This window comes from Salvelinus alpinus, chromosome 28 (genome assembly GCF_045679555.1).
Source record: "Salvelinus alpinus chromosome 28, SLU_Salpinus.1, whole genome shotgun sequence".
Taxonomy (NCBI): domain Eukaryota; kingdom Metazoa; phylum Chordata; class Actinopteri; order Salmoniformes; family Salmonidae; genus Salvelinus; species Salvelinus alpinus.
The window spans coordinates 10,961,057-10,979,333 of NC_092113.1; the positions used below are offsets into that span (position 1 = coordinate 10,961,057).

General features: G+C 46.0%; 1 protein-coding gene across 2 annotated transcripts in view; it reads right to left on the reverse strand.

Moving 5' to 3' along the window:
- The window catches only part of mtor (mechanistic target of rapamycin kinase), a 134,837-nt gene extending 123,600 nt beyond the window's left edge, over positions 1-11,237 (reverse strand). Inside the window, exons 1-18 of one of the 2 annotated variants that reach the window (XM_071371596.1) lie at positions 11,109-11,237; positions 10,318-10,459; positions 10,009-10,117; positions 9,604-9,836; positions 9,059-9,259; positions 8,760-8,894; positions 8,177-8,452; positions 7,608-7,716; positions 7,026-7,209; positions 6,677-6,805; positions 6,178-6,422; positions 5,420-5,635; positions 4,623-4,828; positions 3,761-3,883; positions 3,377-3,460; positions 1,166-1,258; positions 749-883; positions 363-492 (exon numbers count right to left, since the gene is read on the reverse strand). In XM_071371596.1, the coding sequence (XP_071227697.1) occupies positions 363-492; positions 749-883; positions 1,166-1,258; positions 3,377-3,460; positions 3,761-3,883; positions 4,623-4,828; positions 5,420-5,635; positions 6,178-6,422; positions 6,677-6,805; positions 7,026-7,209; positions 7,608-7,716; positions 8,177-8,452; positions 8,760-8,894; positions 9,059-9,259; positions 9,604-9,836; positions 10,009-10,117; positions 10,318-10,446 (2,737 nt within the window). In that variant the 5' untranslated portion in view covers positions 10,447-10,459; positions 11,109-11,237. Of the gene's footprint in view, positions 1-362; positions 493-748; positions 884-1,165; positions 1,259-3,376; positions 3,461-3,760; positions 3,884-4,622; positions 4,829-5,419; positions 5,636-6,177; positions 6,423-6,676; positions 6,806-7,025; positions 7,231-7,607; positions 7,717-8,176; positions 8,453-8,759; positions 8,895-9,058; positions 9,260-9,603; positions 9,837-10,008; positions 10,118-10,317; positions 10,460-11,108 lie in introns of both variants that reach the window. The other variant, XM_071371595.1, reaches the window with a different exon arrangement.
- Between the last annotated feature and the right edge of the window lie 7,040 nt (positions 11,238-18,277).

Genomic DNA, 18,277 nt, shown 5'->3' on the forward strand with positions numbered 1-18,277 from the left:
ACATCAGGATTTATGGGATTTATGGTAAAGTCTGTTGTTGTAGGCTGATGCCTGGTGGACTCCAAGCCTTAGGGCCTAATATGTGGGTCAATGTTGATGAGCAGGGCTCCAGACTGGGATTTAGTCTCAGTCAAATTTAGTCTCAATTTGCGACCCATTTAACTTGGCCGTTAACTTGGCCGTGCGAGTAAATGTATTTCATGTTCGCACTGGTGCGAGCTGCACATTCTACCTGGTCAACTCAATCAAAACGTCCTATTTTGGGGCTGGATAAAACCATGAATGTATGTATGTATGTATGTATGTATGTGTGTATGTGTGTGAAAGAGAGAGAGATGTTGAAGATGGCAGTGGGTGCTCACCAGAGTCCTGGCTGGACTTGGATTCGGAGAGGCTGACGGCAGAAGCGTCTCGTGACTGGTCGATCATGCCAATGTTCACCTTGTGCTTGTAGGGGTCCAGGGCTCCCAGCAAGCCCAGCACACGGATAGCCTGGCAGACAAAGCAACAGAATTAAATGGAACATATCGTGTATGTCAACAGACAGAACATGCGACAGAACAGTGAAACGTGAGGCGGGGGAGAAAAGTTGACACAGCACTTACAACAGGGCTGGAGGTTTTGGAAAAGCCAACCTCATAAAGCGTAACTCCATATAATTCTTAACAAGAAGTGCAATTCTGAGATGTGATTCATTGCAACGATAAAACTGTGAGGGGGAAAAGCCCAAATGGATAATGACTGGTACCTCTCTTCTGATCCCCTGGTTCTGCTCTGTCTTGAGAAAGTTGAGCAGCACCTCCAGAAGAGAGGGGTACTTGCGGTAGGGCTCCACCACGTATCCAGTGCTAGCAACCTGCTGGCCCAAAGTCCACAGCGCCACCTGGTGGAAAATAAGGTGTTACTACAACAACATCATCAAATCACAAAAAATCTGATCCCAAATAGTCCCGTAACATGTATAAAGACATGGATCGTATGGAAAATAAAAAATCATCCTTTTAAAAATCAGGAAAATTTAATATTAACACATGACCAGATATGCTTGGGGGAAAGGCTTGCAATTGAAGATATCATGAGAATAAAAAAGATAAACTATGTGTCACAATTGTTGAACAAGCCTGTCACCTCCCAAAGTTGTACCTATAAAATCGTGCATATGTACCTGTCTCTTGGCCAATGAGGAGGAGTCCTGGAGCATGTCCATGATGATGGGGAAGAGCTCGTCCATCCACTTCCTCATCTCCAGCCCGCTCACCTAGAGGGCCGTGTGACAACAACCAATCAGAACTCGCCTCTCTGGTGCAAAGAGGCCTACTGTTACGTCTCCCAGCCATCCTTGTATGTCTAATCTTCAGTAACCCTGCATTTCACTTCACCTATCAGATTCACAAATTACTGTATTCAGTCTCGTATTTCAGTTTTGATCCACTCAGCCTGTAATATTCAAAATTCACAAATCCCTTGCATATTCCTTATGTAATACATTTTATACACAGTACTCTTGGATGTTTACAACTGTTGTAGCCTGGTCATGGGTTGTGTTCAGTAGGGAGAAAACATTTTGAAACGGGGAGGCACCATCTGAACCAATGATGTATATAAACCCTGGATTGCTGATGCTATGTATTGGCCATTGAGAGGCTTTGAAGCTACCGGTAGGCCATATTGGCACTCCCCAGTAGGAGCAGTCCTCCATAGGAATGAATAGAACTCTACAGTATTTAAAATAAATGTTTCAAGGACAAAATTACATGTATTTAAGTATTTTTTGTTGTAGTGGGGACAGTATGATTAGTATGTACTCTCTAAAGAAAATATGTGTATGTTTAGCTCACATAATATACACCGAACAAAAATATAAAGGCAACATGAAATGTTTTGGTCCCATGTTTCATCAGCCGGAATAAAAGATCCCAGAACCTTATTTCGCTAAAATTGAGTACAAATGTGTTTACATCCCTATTAGTGAGCATTTCTCCTTTGCCATGATAATCCATCCACCTGACAGGTGTGACATATCAAGAAGCTGACTAAACAGCATGATCACTACATAGGTGCATCTTGTGCTGGGGGGCAATAAAAGGCCCATTCTAAAAAAGGTACAGTTTTGTCACACAACACAATGCCACAGATGTCTCAAGTTGAGGGAGCATGCAATTGGCATGTTGACTGTAGGAATGTCCACCAGAGATGTTGCCAGAGAATGTAATGTTAATTTCTCTACCATAAGCCGGCGCCATTGTCGTTTTGGAGAATTTGGCAGGACGTTAAAGTGGCCTCACAGCCGCAGACCACGGCTGTGTGTGGGCGAGCAGTTTGCTGATGTAACGTTGTGAACAGAGTGCCCCATGATGATGGTGGGGTTGTTATGGGCAGGCATAAACTATGGACAACGAACACAATTGCATTTTATCATCGATGGCAATTTGAATGCACAAAAATACCGTGATGAGATCTTGAGGCCCATTGTGAGGCCCATTTCCTTTAAGATATCTGTGACCAACAGATGCATATCTGTATTCTCAGTCATGTGAAATCCATAGATTATAGCCTCATTTATTTATTTCAATTGCCTGATTTCCTCATATGAACTGTAACTCAGTAAAATCAATGAAATTGTTGCATGTTGCATTTATATTTTTGTTCAGTATAATTTAAAAGCATGCATTAAGGTGACTGTAATATAATAAACATGTGAAAAAACAATGTCGACATTAATAAACACATTTATATAGCTTCCAAAATATTGTTTTACAATGGAGGAGTGCCAAGAAGGCTGTGCGGTGGCTTCAATAAAGCGCCCCCTGTCAGTCACCCAGGGTTTATATACATAATTGATCTGAATTTGTCCAATTAGACACACTTGGTTTTCTTTTCTGTTTCAATACATTTTGCAATGGTGTGCACTACTGAACACGACCCTGACATATTGAGAATTCACACAATCCTGTTCAGTCTTTTTCCTCAGACTGTCTCTTTGGGGGAACCTGATGGTCTCTACCTGTCCTGGCACTGCCTCAGCACAAACTGTCATCAACCCTACTCTGGCATCTCCTGCACTCCCTCTGCGCTGCAGGGCCAGCCGGCCCCTAACAACTCTCACTTCCTCAACCTTCTGGGGAGTCCAGCAGTTCACCTGAGCAGAGAGAGTGAGCAGGCACAGTGAACACTACTGATATGAATGGGAAATACATGGTTGATTCCCACAGGAGAAAGTTAAGTTGGCCACCATCGGTAGACACAGGTACATAGTGCAGACACAAAGGCATACAGGGCACATAGAATAGAACAGAGTAGAATACACTAAATATTGAAAATCTATACACTGAACGTCACTAGCATTCACTGTCAGGGTTAAAAAAGGACTCCTTACCTGAGCCAACTCTCCAATAGTGGCCAGGACACTGATGACCACTCCAGGGTTGGGGTCTGGGTCTTTAAGCTTCAGGATCAGGGCCTGAAACAGAGAAAATGAGCTTAGAGCCAACAGTCAATTGAATAATTTGAATTATTTCAACATTTCTAATACTAATAAATGGTTCATTTAAAAGTACGTTGATTTGAATGAGGAAAACGTTCTTTAGATGTTACAGGTTGGCTAAAGGCAGTACCTGTTGGATGGAATCTATATATACAGCATCTTACTTTCAGTGAGCAAAACAAATATGTTACATAGTTGTCACAAATATGTTGTAACACGTTACAAAGATGTTACTGGGTAGTTAACATATGGGGCAGTACCAATTATGGTAGGTACCTTTAGGATGGGCTCCATGTATGGGCGTATGAGGCGGGGGGCGTTGGAAACCAGGTGACCCAGCATGCGGGCACTCTGCTCCTTGTTCCTGCCCACGCCACTGTGCTCCAGCTCAGTCAGAATCTGGAACCAGCAGAAACACACACACCATAGTTTAGCAGCCATTCTGATGAAGGCGATAGATGGGTTTAACTTGAATGAACTAATAAAACATCCCATTTAAAGACAAAAAGCCCTTTAAAAAGGTAGAAAAACGCCACCATAGTTCAGCATAGCTCACCATAGTCTGACATTTGTAATTCAAGCTACATCGTGAAACATTAACTTGGCTACCATTTTTTGCTGTGTTATTGAAAGGGAAGGTCCACCACTTACACTAACTCAGGAATCATTAGCATCTTGGGTAAAACACACAGAGCTACAGTATATCAACAACAGATGAAAACAGATTATTTGAAGGGATAGTTCAGAATTTTGGCAATGCGGCCCTTTTCTACTTCCCCAGAGTCAGGTGAACTTGGGGATTCCATGTTTTATCTCTTATCTCTCTGTCCAGTATGAAGGAAGTTAGAGGTAGTGTCGCTAGACAATGCTAACTAGCGTTAGCACAATGACTGGAAGTCTAACATTGTAGCAGATACCCATAGACTTCCAGTCATTGCCAAGTATCCCCTTTAATAACAACCTATGTGGGGTTTTCTGAAGTGCCTTTTGTTGTCTTTCAATACATCTTGCACAGAAATACACAAAATAACCTACAGGTAAAATAAGTAATTTCTGTAAATTAGATTCTGTTCTCATTCAACTTATCTGGTAAATGGGTAAAATTACTCAAATAAGACAAGTCTACTGCTCGTGTTACCTGGATGAGCATCTTGCGCAGGAAGGGCATGACGAAGGCAGGGTTCATGCTGCTGAGGCGTCCGATGGTGCAGATGGCCAGTTCCCTGATCTCAAACACCTCATCATTCAGCGCCACGAACAGAGCTTGCAGGTTCTCCGCCTGCGCCAGGTGGGCGTCGAAGCGCTCGTCCAGAGAGGCCAGCACACAGTACCGGATATCTGGGTCTGAGACGGGGGAGGTAGGTGTAGAGAGAGAGAGAGAGAGGTAGGTGTAGAGAGAGAGAGAGAGAGAGAGAGAGAGAGAGAGAGAGGTAGGTGTAGAGAGAGAGAGAGGTAGAGAGAGAGAGAGAGAGAGAGAGAGAGAGAGAGAGAGAGGAGGTAGAGAGAGAGAGAGAGAGAGAGAGAGAGAGAGAGGTAGGTGTAGAGAGAGAGAGAGAGAGAGAGAGAGAGAGAGAGGTAGGTGTAGAGAGAGAGAGAGAGAGAGAGAGAGAGAGGTAGGTGTAGAGAGAGAGAGAGAGAGAGAGAGAGAGAGAGAGAGGTAGGTGTAGAGAGAGAGAGAGAGAGAGAGAGAGAGAGAGGTAGGTGTAGAGAGAGAGAGAGAGAGAGAGTTAGGTAGGTTTAGAGAGAGAGAGAGAGAGAGAGAGAGAGAGAGGTAGGTAGGTGTAGAGAGAGAGAGAGAGAGAGAGAGAGAGAGAGAGAGGTAGGTAGGTGTAGAGAGAGAGAGAGAGAGAGAGAGAGGGTGAGACTCATGCTGTTTTCCTTTCTCTGTATCATAACTCCTTTCGAGCGGTCTAAATAAAGTGACAAAATACTAACCTGGATCTGTGATGCCGACTACCAGCAGCTTGCTGAGCACGTCGGCCACCACCTGCACGGCCGTCTGGCTGACCACATGGCCATGGCCGCTGATCAGATGGATGGAGGGCGTCAGCAGGCGGGAGCAGGTGCGCGCCGCCTCCATGCGGATCTCCTTGTGCTCGCTGTTGAGGAAGTGGTCGGCGCAGTGGCGCACAAACTGGGTCAGCGAGTGGCCTGTGGACAGCAAGGAGAGGTGAGAAAGTCAGGGTCTAATTCATGAGGCACCAAATGGAAGAAAGCAGAGTGGTAAACGGAGGGAGGTCGCTAATGCACAGCAGCTGTCACTGATGACGTTGTTTGCGAACGTGGCATTGTAGCTAGCTGCAGCCTCCACACCTACACATTTTATTTGCAGAAGGGGAAACGATGGCTTGATAGCTAATTCAGCGGCATATGCTGAACCAACTAGCCAGGTAAGCTAACTTTGCTAGCTAGCCTAGCGAGCTAACTTACAGCGACAAGTTGACCACAGGCAGTACTTGTACTCAGGAGGGAGACGTTCAGTGTTGCTGCTCACTTGGCCCAATGACATCAAAAGGGAAAATGTTATGTTTCAAACCTCCGGTTAAACTCACTGATTATTGGACAATTCGATCCTGAACATACATTCACTTGTGGAGCCACTTCAAGCCAATGCTAGATTAACATTGCACAGAGAGAATAGCTTTTAACATTCAACATGCATTTTTCTAAGTAGTGGCCGTAAAGCGTCTCACCTTCAAATTCAAAGCTGCCCAGTGTCCTGAGTGCCAGGGTGATGCTGCCCACGTCGCTGGCCTCGGGGATGTTGGTGAGGCTGGGCGATGCCAGCTGTTGCGCCAGGCCCTTGGGCATGCCCGGGTGGCGTAAGGGCTTGTGCATGAGCACCAGGGAGAGCATCTTCAGCAGGCCGTCCTGGATGTCTTTCTTTAGCTGGGGGATCTGACGACTCAGGTCGTACAGCACCGCCGTCAGGGCCGGGCTACAGGAGGAGACAATGGTGGATTGTTATGGAGCCATTTCGTCATACCATGAAGTGCTCACGCATAGGCAGACACACATCCAAAGCATACACAAAAAGGGGCCTCAATACCACACATCCACATCTGCCTGGCATCTGTCGGGCAGCGACACTTTCATCTTTTGGATGGATATTTGGGATACGGAGGCCAGTCCTGCCTACACAAAGCATGGGGAACAATGGATAGGAATGAGAGGTGTTGTCATAAACCCTACCTGAGTCCCACGGCCAGCATGGGCTCCAGCAGCTCCTTGATGTCTTGCTGGATGCTGGGGCCCATGGCTCTGGACAACATACTGATACAGGTGAACACTGTGGCATCCACCTGCATGGTCTTCTGTCTCCTACACACACACACATCGACACACGTGTTAGAAAAATTAAGTTCAGGACATATAATATATTGATCAGTATTATATTTACATGGTGAATTTCAAACTTTAACTATTTTTCAAGTATGAATCAACTAAACTATAACACTGATTTCAGGGGGACATTTCAGTGCATTGAGTATGAGCATCACTTCAGAAACAAAGTCACTTGTATAAAGTAAATGTAATTTACTTGTGAGCGAAGTCCTTGGGGGGCAGCGCAGCCTTGATGATCTCCAGGATCTTGGTGAGGTAGGGCTGGATCTCAGCGCGTACCGCCACCACCAGCAGCCCCAGGGCTTGGAAGGCCGCCGTGCGCTCCTTCTCCTTCTTCAGACAGCCAAGCAGGTAGCCCATGGTGTCGGCCAGGTACTGGTCTGGGAGGGGGCAAACTTCAACTGGTCAAAGTCGAGAAAAGTTAGAATCGAGAGAAATTACAAACATCCACACACAGCACTTGAGATCGTCAAAAAAAATTATCAAATGGTATAAAACCAGTGAATGGCATAATATTTATTTTTTAAAGAATGAACATAACTTTCTTTCAAACTATTAAAGTCTATTTTTAACTGGAGCGGACACCAATACTTTTTCTAAATTAGGAAACATGACTTAAGAACAGAATTCATCCTTGCAACTCTCAACATTTTTCATACAGGTAAATTGATTCATTTCAACATTGTTAGCCTTACTAATCTAGTTTGAAAATCAAGTGATTGAAAAACGATTGGATCAATATCTAGTAGGGATATTGCATGTGAGACTCCTTTCTGACCTGTAAAGGTGTGTGGCTGGAAAGCGGCGAGGCGCGGCAGAAGGTTGAGAATGGTCATCTGGATCAGAGGGTTCTTACTGGTCCTGTACTTCAGCACCCAGCGGCACACCTGAGGAAGACACACACAGCAGCTGTCGTTACATCCGACACAACTCAAACCTCATGCTGCAGTCACACAGGCAGCCCAATTCTGATTTTTTTGCCACTAATTTGACTTTTGACCTATCAGATCAGATCTTTTGCCCATAATTGGGTTTCCTGTGTAAACGCAGCATCGGGCATATGAAAGTACGCGCTACACCAGTGTTTATTTTTTGTATCAACATCTGGCAAGCTATGGTTCTTCACCACTTACAGAATATTGAAGCAAACACTTGAACACTGACTAAATAAATGTCAGAGTCCGACAACTATCTGAGGGAACAGTCAGCAACATCCAAGTGACTAGTTCCCCTTCACAGACCTCAGGTTGAGAACCATTATGCCTCACACCCTTATTTCAAGTCAGGACTCAACCCTCAAAGTGGGTTTTCAACCCTCCACTAGCAAGTACAACAAAATAATGGCACCTGGTCAAAGCACTCCTCCATGAGCTCGCGACAGTAGCGGCTCTCCACCAGGGAGCTCTTGGCGGGCACCGGCGTGGCCCCGAAGCTGAGGAAGCCCTGGGGTGTGCTGTAGCCCAGGAGACCCAGCAGGGCATTGGACTGCTGCGGCTGCACTGACTGAAAGCTGGTGAAGGGGGTGATGTGACGTGGCTTGGTGCCGAAGCCCATCAGCTCCTTGCAGTACTTGTCGTGGACCAGCTGCTGCTGGGTGATCTCCTCCATCTCCTCCCGCATGCGCTGCCAAGGAAGAAGACGTTGAGATTCAGTCTGAAAGCAATACATAGGACCTATGCTTCCCCTAGGTAGTGTTTGTTCAGAGTTTGCAGATCTGAATAAACTGGATAGGTATTAGCAACATGGCAGAAGCTCTCTTGAGCCCGATGGAGTGAATCCATCACCATATTACTTACACCCATCCACTTCTGTGACCAAAGGGTTAGGGCCTATGAGTTGCACATTCTTTTGGCCATGGGAAGCACTGGACAAAGTTGTGGTCCTCTGTGACCTGTAGTGGTGGTGCTTTATGGTTCAGGGAGGGGCTGACCTCTCCTTCCATGCTGCTGATGCGGACCAGTTCGTTGAGGATGAGGAGGGCGCCATGGACCCTATCGTCACGGTTCATACCCTTCTCTTTGGACAAGGTCTCATCGAAGCCTTTCTCAGCCTCGTCAAAGGTTTGCTGTGGTGACGGACACACATAAAACAAATAGTGAGCGCTTTCATTGCAACTGGTTGAAATATGTTAAAATGATGGCTCATGATCAATCAAATTTTGATTGTGTGTGAGTGACGTAGGTTTTAGAAAATGCTAAACGAATTAGATATTGATTGCGAGGGACCTACTTTGTACCACTGTGGTTTCTGCATCTCCTTGGTCTCTCGTTGGGTAGTGAGGATGAGGCAGGCCCTGAGAGCTGCCACGGCCCCTTCGCGGATGGCCTGCTTCTGGTCCCAAACCGCATAGAAGATGTTGTCGAAAAAGGGCTGGACTTGCTGGAAGAAAAAGGTGGGTGCGCTGACGGCCAACTCCCTTAGGACAAGAACCTGTAAAGTAAGAATATAAAAGGGGACATTTTCAAACTCATAGTCCTCATCTTGTGCTGGTTTACATATGAAATTAAAAGCTTTTTACCGAAAGGAAAGCAACAAAAAAAACTGTACTAACAGTGTTATTACTACCCCTTTCACCATCATGAATAGTTATTAGGGATGGTGAAAAGTGTAGTTTAGCTAGAAACCACTAAGTCAGCCCCTAAAGCAGAGCAGGGCTGTGGGCTTGTCCTGATAAGTGCTTTAGCCCACATTGGCAGAAAATGCAACCACCTGCAGTTTTATCCTATAGTGGTTGACAAAACAAACAGCAGGCTAGCTGTGTGTGTCACACTAACCGCAGCATGGCGTCTGCCCTCGTTCCTGTCGGCGCCCAGCCACTCCAGTGCCCTCTTCACCTCAAACTCCACATACTCTGCGGTGAAGGTGTCACCTGCCATAGACAGGTGGCCCATGGCCTTGGAGGCCATCTCCATGACCACCGAGTCACTGGAGGGCAGCAGGTTGCGGAGGTAGTTGGCGAAGCGGCTGATTCGGGTGGCATTGCCTCCTTCTACTCCAATCAGACTCACTGAAGCAAATAAACGAGTCAGTGACATGGATTGTGTCAGCTTCACTTGTGTGTAGACAGGAGTAGTAATGTAAACTCCCAACAAATTGAACAAAACTTTATTGAGTGTCTTAGACCTTGCAATTCATTTGTGCCAAGTTGTGTCATCATTGAGGCAAATCATCTGACTTACCTATAGCAAGAATCCCTCCTTTTTTCTCATTCACATCAGAGCTGGAAACCAGCTCAAAAATGTGATGATTCAATTCATCGTAGAATGTAGTGGCTTCATCTTGGCTCAACTTAGGACAGAATGCAAGTACACATCACAATCAGACAAAACCATACTGGATAAACCCCACTGACTGCATGTAATAGCTCATGACAATGTTGTAGGAAACATTCCAGAGAATGTGTAGTTAAATAAGGAGAGTTGGTAAAAGTGTTGTATTATAATGCAAGTGTTACAGCTACAGTACAGACTGTAGCTAGCTAGTAGTACCTCTCTGAGCTCTGTCGTCACATAGTGCTGGAGATCTTTCGCAGATTTTGCTCTTGTGTCTTCATTTCGACTCTTCAGGCCACTGACAAATTGTTGCAGCACAGTGGCTGTGCCAGACATGATAACCATTGGGGAACCAGACCTGTAGATAGCAGAATAATTTAGCAAGCTAGATACACAAACAGATGTCGTCTATATAACCCACCATGCAGCTTGCAATTGTCAGTTTACGGTCTAATTTGCCGATTAAAATCAATTCCACGATATACGATCGCCGCCCAACCTCATCGTAAATCGCAGAGTTTAGTTTAGTTGGCTACTGTCTAGATAACTAGGCCAGAGCTAGACATCTACCACGCTAACTAAAGCGTGTCAAGTTGGTTCCATTTGCAAGGTTTCATTTGGGTAGCTAGCTAAACAGCTACTACTAAAGTTAACTAGCTAACGTTACCTACCGTTAACGTTAGCTCAAAATGCAAACGTTAGCTACTATTTGGCTAGGTAATTTATTGAAAATATTTGCAACATACCAAACTGCTAAGTATTTGAATTCAATTGACAATTCAATAGCTTTGCAAGCTGGACAAATGTCGTTAGCTAGCAAGTTAGCTACTGTACAGTAGCTAGCTAGCTGCTAGAAAAGGCATGCTAAGCTAACGCGCCCGGTTGAAGTGGAAGGACAGCACGAATGAGAGCACATCAAACATTACACATAGCTATCTTACTTGCGCTTTTATTTTGGTGTTTTGACTATGTTATGTATAGCACAAGCAAAACAAATAATTGCTTACCTAGCTAGCTTGCTGGCTAACTGCTGGCTAGTTTTCCGTCAACAGAGGGTCTGTTTTGGATAGATAAATTCTTCACCAACATCAACTTGCGAAGCCTTTGCGCAGAAATGTGTTTGGGTGCGTTCCAGCCCGAGGCAAATCGATTGACTACTGTAAGATCAGTTGTAGGTCTACCCACATAAATATATGTATGTTTTGGCGACCCGTCATTCAGCCCCACCTGTTTAGCAAAGTATAAATATATATATGTTGTGTGGCAGTCCAGGGGGTTTGATCTAGACGTTTACACAGCTCAGACAAGTGTGATACCTCTGTTTCAAGGGTGTTTATTTAAAACAAAAGAAAATAAACATGTTTCCTCCAGGAGACTTCTTCTGGGCTTCAAGGAACGCTGTCTCCTCTGGGGTAGAACACCAAGCCCCTCAGTTCTAGAAGACCGTGAGGACGTCTATCTGGTAGCAACCTCTCATTACCTCCAACCCTCCCGTGTGCTGCCCTCCTGGCAGCTTTATGGGCCCATACGGCCAGTGAGCAATCACCCCCTTGATTACTCAGCAGCCAAAATCAGCCCCAATTAGTCCTGGCCGGAGGACCCGTCGAGACCTGTCACGTCCAGCAGAGGGAGCCACCGCCGCGTGATGTAGTCTGTCACCAGGCCTCGAGGAGTCTCCCCCTGGCATTCCCTGTCAACCAGGCTTGCCTGAGCACGTCCAGCACTGCCTGGAGGCGCATCAGCTGCTCTTCCCAACCTTGGCTGTGGATGATGATGTCATCCAAATAGACTGCTGCTTACTGTTGGTGGGGTCAGAGGACTCGGTCCATCAGGCGCTGGGCCTTGGGCACGACTCCATGGAGACCGAACGGGAGGACCCGGTATTGGTATAAGCCGTCCAGTGTCAAGAATGCAGTCTTCTCCCGAGAGGAGGCTGCCAAGGGTACCTGCCAATATCCTTTGGTCAGGTCCAGGGTGCTGATGTACCGGGCCTTTCCCAACCGGTCGATGAGCTCGTCCATCCTCGGCATGAGGTAGGCGTCGAACAAACTGATGACGTTCACCCCCCGGAATCATTGCAGAAACGCAGACTACCATCCGGTTTGGGAAACTACATGATGGGGCTGCACCATGCACTGTGGGACTCCTCGATGACTTCCATCCTCAGCATAGCCTCCACCTCCTGCTTCACGGCCTCATCGAAAACTCGCCGGTGTTTCCGATCGATGAGCTCCCAGAGTGCTTACTTCTGGGCCGGTCCGAGGCCCTCATTGCTCGGGACCACCACTGGTCCCATCAACGTCCCAGGTTTGATCACAACATGGCCAAGGCTGTCCTCACATGCCACCTCTTCAATAGGTTCACATGGTAAATATTTTGGGGTTTCCGTCTCCTCGGCTGCCGTCCGCGGTAATTTACGGGTCCCAGCCTCTCTGTCACCTCGTACGGCCCATGCCATGTTGCCAGGAACTTACTTTCTGCGGTTGTGATTAAAACCAGCACCTTGTCACTCACATGGAACTATCGGGACTAGGTACCCCAATTGTAGACCTTGGCTGGGCCTTCTTCATATGTTCCCTTACCACTAGCCATATTGCTGTCATCCACTCCCTCATCGTCTCTACGTGTTCCACCACGCTGCTGGACTTCCCACACCTCCTTGGCGAGATCCAGTAGGCCGCGTGGTCTCCTCCCGTAGAGGATTTCAAAGGGGAAAAACCCAGTGGAGCCTTGTGGCACTTCTCGGATCGAGAACATTAGGTGGGGCAGTAGCTGGTCCCAGTTCTTCCCATCCCGCTCGATGACCTTCCGCAGAATTTGTTTGAGCGTGTTATTGAACTGTTCGATGAGCCCATCGGTCTGCGGATGAAAGACGGAGGTCCGGATCTGCTTTATCTGTAGGAGAGCACACAAATCTTTCATTAGTCGGGACATGAACTCGGTACCTTGGTCGGTCAGGATCTCGTTCGGGATGCCCACCCAGCTGAAGAGGTGGAACTACTCCCGGGCGATAACCTTGCACATTGCCGTCCTTAGGGGAATGGCCTCGGGATATCGGGTGGCATAATCTACTATTCCCGAGATGTACCGGTGTCCTCTGACTGTTTTTACCAGGGGGCCTGTTATGCCAAATAGTGTATCCTGGCCAAATAGTGTCCTCCTCTTCATCACAATGGGATTCGATGAGTTCTAGCTTCTGTTTCTAGGGCTGTTGCTAGAACTTGCAACATTCTGACCAGATTTCACAATGAACCAAAGTGTCTGTTGCTATGTGGGTTATTTGGCTCAATTTTACCTTGTAGCGTTCGCGAAAGAAGGAGGATGAAGGCAGTTCTAGTTCTATTTCACCGCATAAACGCTCGCTCAGTCAACGCAAAATAATTACCTCAGAATTACCTGCTGCTACCTGCTGCTTCAGAGGACCGAAAAGACTGGAAAGAGAACACGTTCTTTACCATGTTTTGTCTTTATATAAGTAAATATTGTTAAATAGGAATAAATAATTTAATTTAAGCTGTACTTATATACCTCAGCCTGCCTAGTCAGCTAGCCAGACAGTTTTATTAATGTTAGCTAGCTAGCACACAACAACATGATGTGGAGATTTTTGACCAGGTAAAAATGATTGTCCACTGTTAATTTATTTTCTGGCCCTCCAAGAGATATGTAAGAAATGTATTTGTAATATGAAATATAATTGCATGTATTCCTGTCATCAATCAAGGTGAGACTGAACATGGACAAGGCACATGTTTCCAAGATGGCGTAGCAGTCAGACGTCTTTGTCCTCGTCTTTGTCGTGTCCCATGTATATATCTTTTATATCTTTTTTCTTCGCAAATCTTTTTTATATTTTTTCTAAACCTCAACTTCAAAATTCTATCATGTAACCTGCCTCCTGCCTCACCTAGCCTTTGTGTATCTGCTTTTTTCTAAAGTATTTTCTTTACTCCTGAATCGGAACCCCAACAGAAGCTAGCGAGCTTACTAGCTACTAGCTAGTAGTCAGCTAACCACTGCTAGCGGTCATCAACTAACCTTTAGCTCGGAAAACTCTCTCCAGTTTGCACAAAGCGATTCAAACCAGAGCATACCGGACCTATTTTCTCTCCAAATCACCGGACTCCCACCGCAAGCTCTAAACCTTTTCACCTGGATCATCTTAGCTAGCTAGCTGCAATCCGAGTGTCTACTCCTGGCTAACATCTCTGTCCCGAAGCAAGCACCAACTAGCCTGGAGCTAGCCCATGCTAGGCCCATCTCCCGGCTAGCTGAAGAGTTCCATCAGCCACTCCTGGGCTACAATACCTATCCCCTTTACCACACGGAACCCTACTAATCCATCACGACTGGTCTACCGACGTAAACGTACGAGGAGGCTATAAACAGACTTCCCCCTTCGCAATGTCCTTCTGAGGCCATTCTGCTAGCTTGCTAGCCCCGGCCTGCTAGATGTCTGAATCGCCATGTCTCCAACCAGCCTCACTACTCACTGGACCCTTATGATCAATCGGCAACGCATGCCTCTCCTTAACTTCTTTGGGATAGGGGGCAGCATTTTCACTTTTGGATGAATTGGTGCCCAAATTGAACGGCCTCCTACTCTGTCCCAGATTATAATATATGCATAGTATTATTACTATTGGATAGAAAACACTCTGAAGTTTCCAAAACCGTTTGAATTATGTCTGTGAGTATAACAGAACTCATTTGGCAGGCAAACTTCCAAACAGGAAGTGAAAAATCTGAAATGGATCGATGGGAAAGTCATCGCCTATTCAAATCTCTGTCATTTATGGATCTGTATGCACTTCATACGCCTTCCACTAGATGTCAATAGTCGGTAGAACGTGGAATGAAGCCTCTAGTGTGAAGTGGGGCCAGATGGGAGCTATTGGAGTGACTGGTCTGGCAGATTGCCAGTTCCTGGCCACGCACGCTAGGCATGTGATGTCCATGTTTGCCATGAGTTATATAGACATGAAGAAATGCTCCGGTTGGGACGTTATTGGATATATATGATAACAACATCCTAACGATTGATTCTCTACTAATTTCGACAAGTTTATTAGACTAGTAATATAACTTTTTGAAGATTTCATCCGACGTTTGCCTTCAATGCGCCAGTGTTTGGACACGTGTACTACACATGCTAGATAAAGTTGCTAATATGACATAAGTAATGGACGTCGAACAAAAAAAATGATTTATTGTGGAACTAGGATTCCTGGCATTGCATTCTGATGAAGATATTCAAAGGTAAGGGAATATTTATGATGTAATTTCGTATTTCTGTTGACTCCAACATGGCGGAGAAATATTATTATTATATTTGAGCGCCGTCTCAGATTATTGCATGGTGTGCTTTTAATCTGACACAGCGGTTGCATTAATGTCACTATGCCTTGTCCATTGCTGTTCTGGTTAGTGATTATTGTCTTATTTCACTGTAGAGCCTCGAGCCCTGTTCAATATGCCTTAGCCAACCCTTTAGTTCCACCTCCCACACATGTGATGACATCACCTGGTTTAAATGATGTCTCTAGAGACAATATCTCTCTCATCATCACTCAATGCCTAGGCCTACCTCCACGGTATTCACATCCAACTATACCTTTGTCTGTACATTATGCCATGAATCTATTCTATCGCACCCAGAAACCTGCTCCTTTTACTCTCTGTTCCGGACGTACTAGACAACCAGTTCTTACAGCCTTTAGGCGTACCCTTATCCTACTCCTCCTCTGTTCCTCTGGTGATGTAGAGGTTAATCCAGGCCATGCAGTGCCTAGCTCCAGTCCTATTCCCTAGGTGCTCTCATTTGTTGACTTCTGTAATCGTAAAAGCCTTGGTTTCATGCATGTTAACATTAGAAGCCTCCTCCCAAAGTTTGTTTTATTCACTGCTTTAGCACACTCTGCAACCCGGATGTCCTAGCCGTGTCTGAATCCTGGCTTCGGAAGACCACAAAAAAAACTGAAATTTCCATCCCTAACTATAACATTTCCTGACAAGATAGAACTGCCAAAGGGGGCGGTGTTGCAATCAACTGCAGAGATAGCCTGCAGAGTTCTGTCTTACTATCCAGGTTTGTACCTAAACAATTTGAGATTCTACTTTTAAAAATCCACCTTTCCAGAAACAAGTCTCTCTGTTGCCGCTTGCTATAGACCACCCTTTGCCCCCAGCTGTGCTCTGGACACCATATGTGAACTGATTGCCCCCCATCTATCTTCAGAGCTCCTGCTGCTAGGTGACCTAAACTGGGACATGCTTAACACCCTGGACATTCTACAATCTAAGCTTGATGCCCTCAATCTCACACAAATTATCAATGAACCTACCAGGTACAACCCCAAAGCCGTAAACACGGGCACCCTCATAGATGTCATCCTAACCAACTTGCCCTCCTAACCAACACCTCTGCTGTTTTCAACCAAGATCTCAGCGATCACTGCCTCATTGCCTGCATCCGTAATAGGTCTGCGGTCAAACGACCACCCCTCATCACTGTCAAACGCTCCCTAAAACACTTCAGCGAGCAGGCCTTTCTAATCAACCTGGCCCGTGTATCCTGGAAGGATATTGACCTCATCCCGTCAGTAGAGGATGCCTGGTTATTTTTCAAAAGGGCCTTCCTCACCATCTTAAATAAGCATGCCCCATTCAAAAAATGTAGAACCAGGAACAGATATAGCCCATGGTTCTCTCCAGACCTGATTGCCCTTGACCAGCACAAAAGCATCCTGTGGCGTTCCGCATTAGCATCGAATAGCCCCCATGATATGCAACTTTTCAGGGAAGTTAGAAACCAATATACACAGGCAGTTAGGAAAGGCTAGCTTTTTCAAGCAGAAATTTGCATCCTGTAGCACAAACTCAAAAAAGTTCTGGGACACTATAAAGTCCATGGAGAATAAGAGCACCTCCTCCTAGCTGCCCACTGCACTGAGGCTAGGAAACACTGTCACCACCGATAAATCCACTATAATTGAGAATTGCAATAAGAATTTTTCTACGCCTGGCCATGCTTTCCACCTGGCTACCCCTACCCCGTTCAACAGCCCTGCACCCCTCACAGCAACTCGCCCAAGCCTCCCCCATTTCTCCTTCACCCAAATCCAGATAGCTGATGTTCTGAAATCTGGGCCCCTACAAATCAGCCGGGCTAGACAATCTGGACCCTTTCTTTCTAAAATAATCTGCCGAAATTGTTGCAACCCCTATTACTATCCTGTTCAACCTCTCTTTCGTATCGTCTGAGATTCCCAAAGATTGGAAAGCAGCCGCGGTCATCCCCCTCTTCGAAGGGGAGACACTCTAGACCCAAACTGCTACATACCTATATCTATCCTACCCTGCCTTTCTAAGGTCTTCGAAAGCCAAGTTAACAAACAGATTACCGACCATTTCGAATCCCACCGTACCTTCTCCGCTATGCAATCTGGTTTCAGAGCTGGTCATGGGTGCACCTCGGCCACGCTCAAGGTTCTAAACAATATCATAACCGCCATTGATACGAGACAATACTGTGCAGCTGTATTCATCGACCTGGCCAAGGCTTTCGACTCTGTCAATCACCACATTCTTATCGGCAGACTCAACAGCCTTGGTTTCTCAAATGATTACCTCGCCTGGTTCACCAACTACTTCTCTGATAGAGTTCAGTGTGTCAAATCGGAGGGCCTGTTGTCCGGACTTCTGGCAGTCTCTATGGGGGTGCCACAGGGTTCAATTCTCGGGCCGACTCTCTTCTCTGTATACATCAATGATGCTCTTGCTGCTTGTGATTCTCTGATCCACCTCTACGCAGACGACACCATTCTGTATACTTCTGGCCCTTCTTTGGACACTGTGTTAACTAACCTCCAGACAAGCTTCAATGCCATACAACTCTCCTTCCGTGGCCTCCAACTGCTCTTAAATGCAAGTAAAACTAAATGCATGCTCTTCAACCGATCGCTGCACGCACCTGCCCGCCCGTCCAGCATCACTACTCTGGACGGTTCTGACTTAGAATATGTTAACAACTACAAATACCTAGGTGTCTGGTTAGACTGTATACTCTCCTTCCAGACTCACATCAAGCATCTCCAATCCAAAATGAAATCTAGAATCGGCTTCCTATTTCGCCTCATCTAGCCTTGGTATGGAATGACTGACTAAATACCTCCGC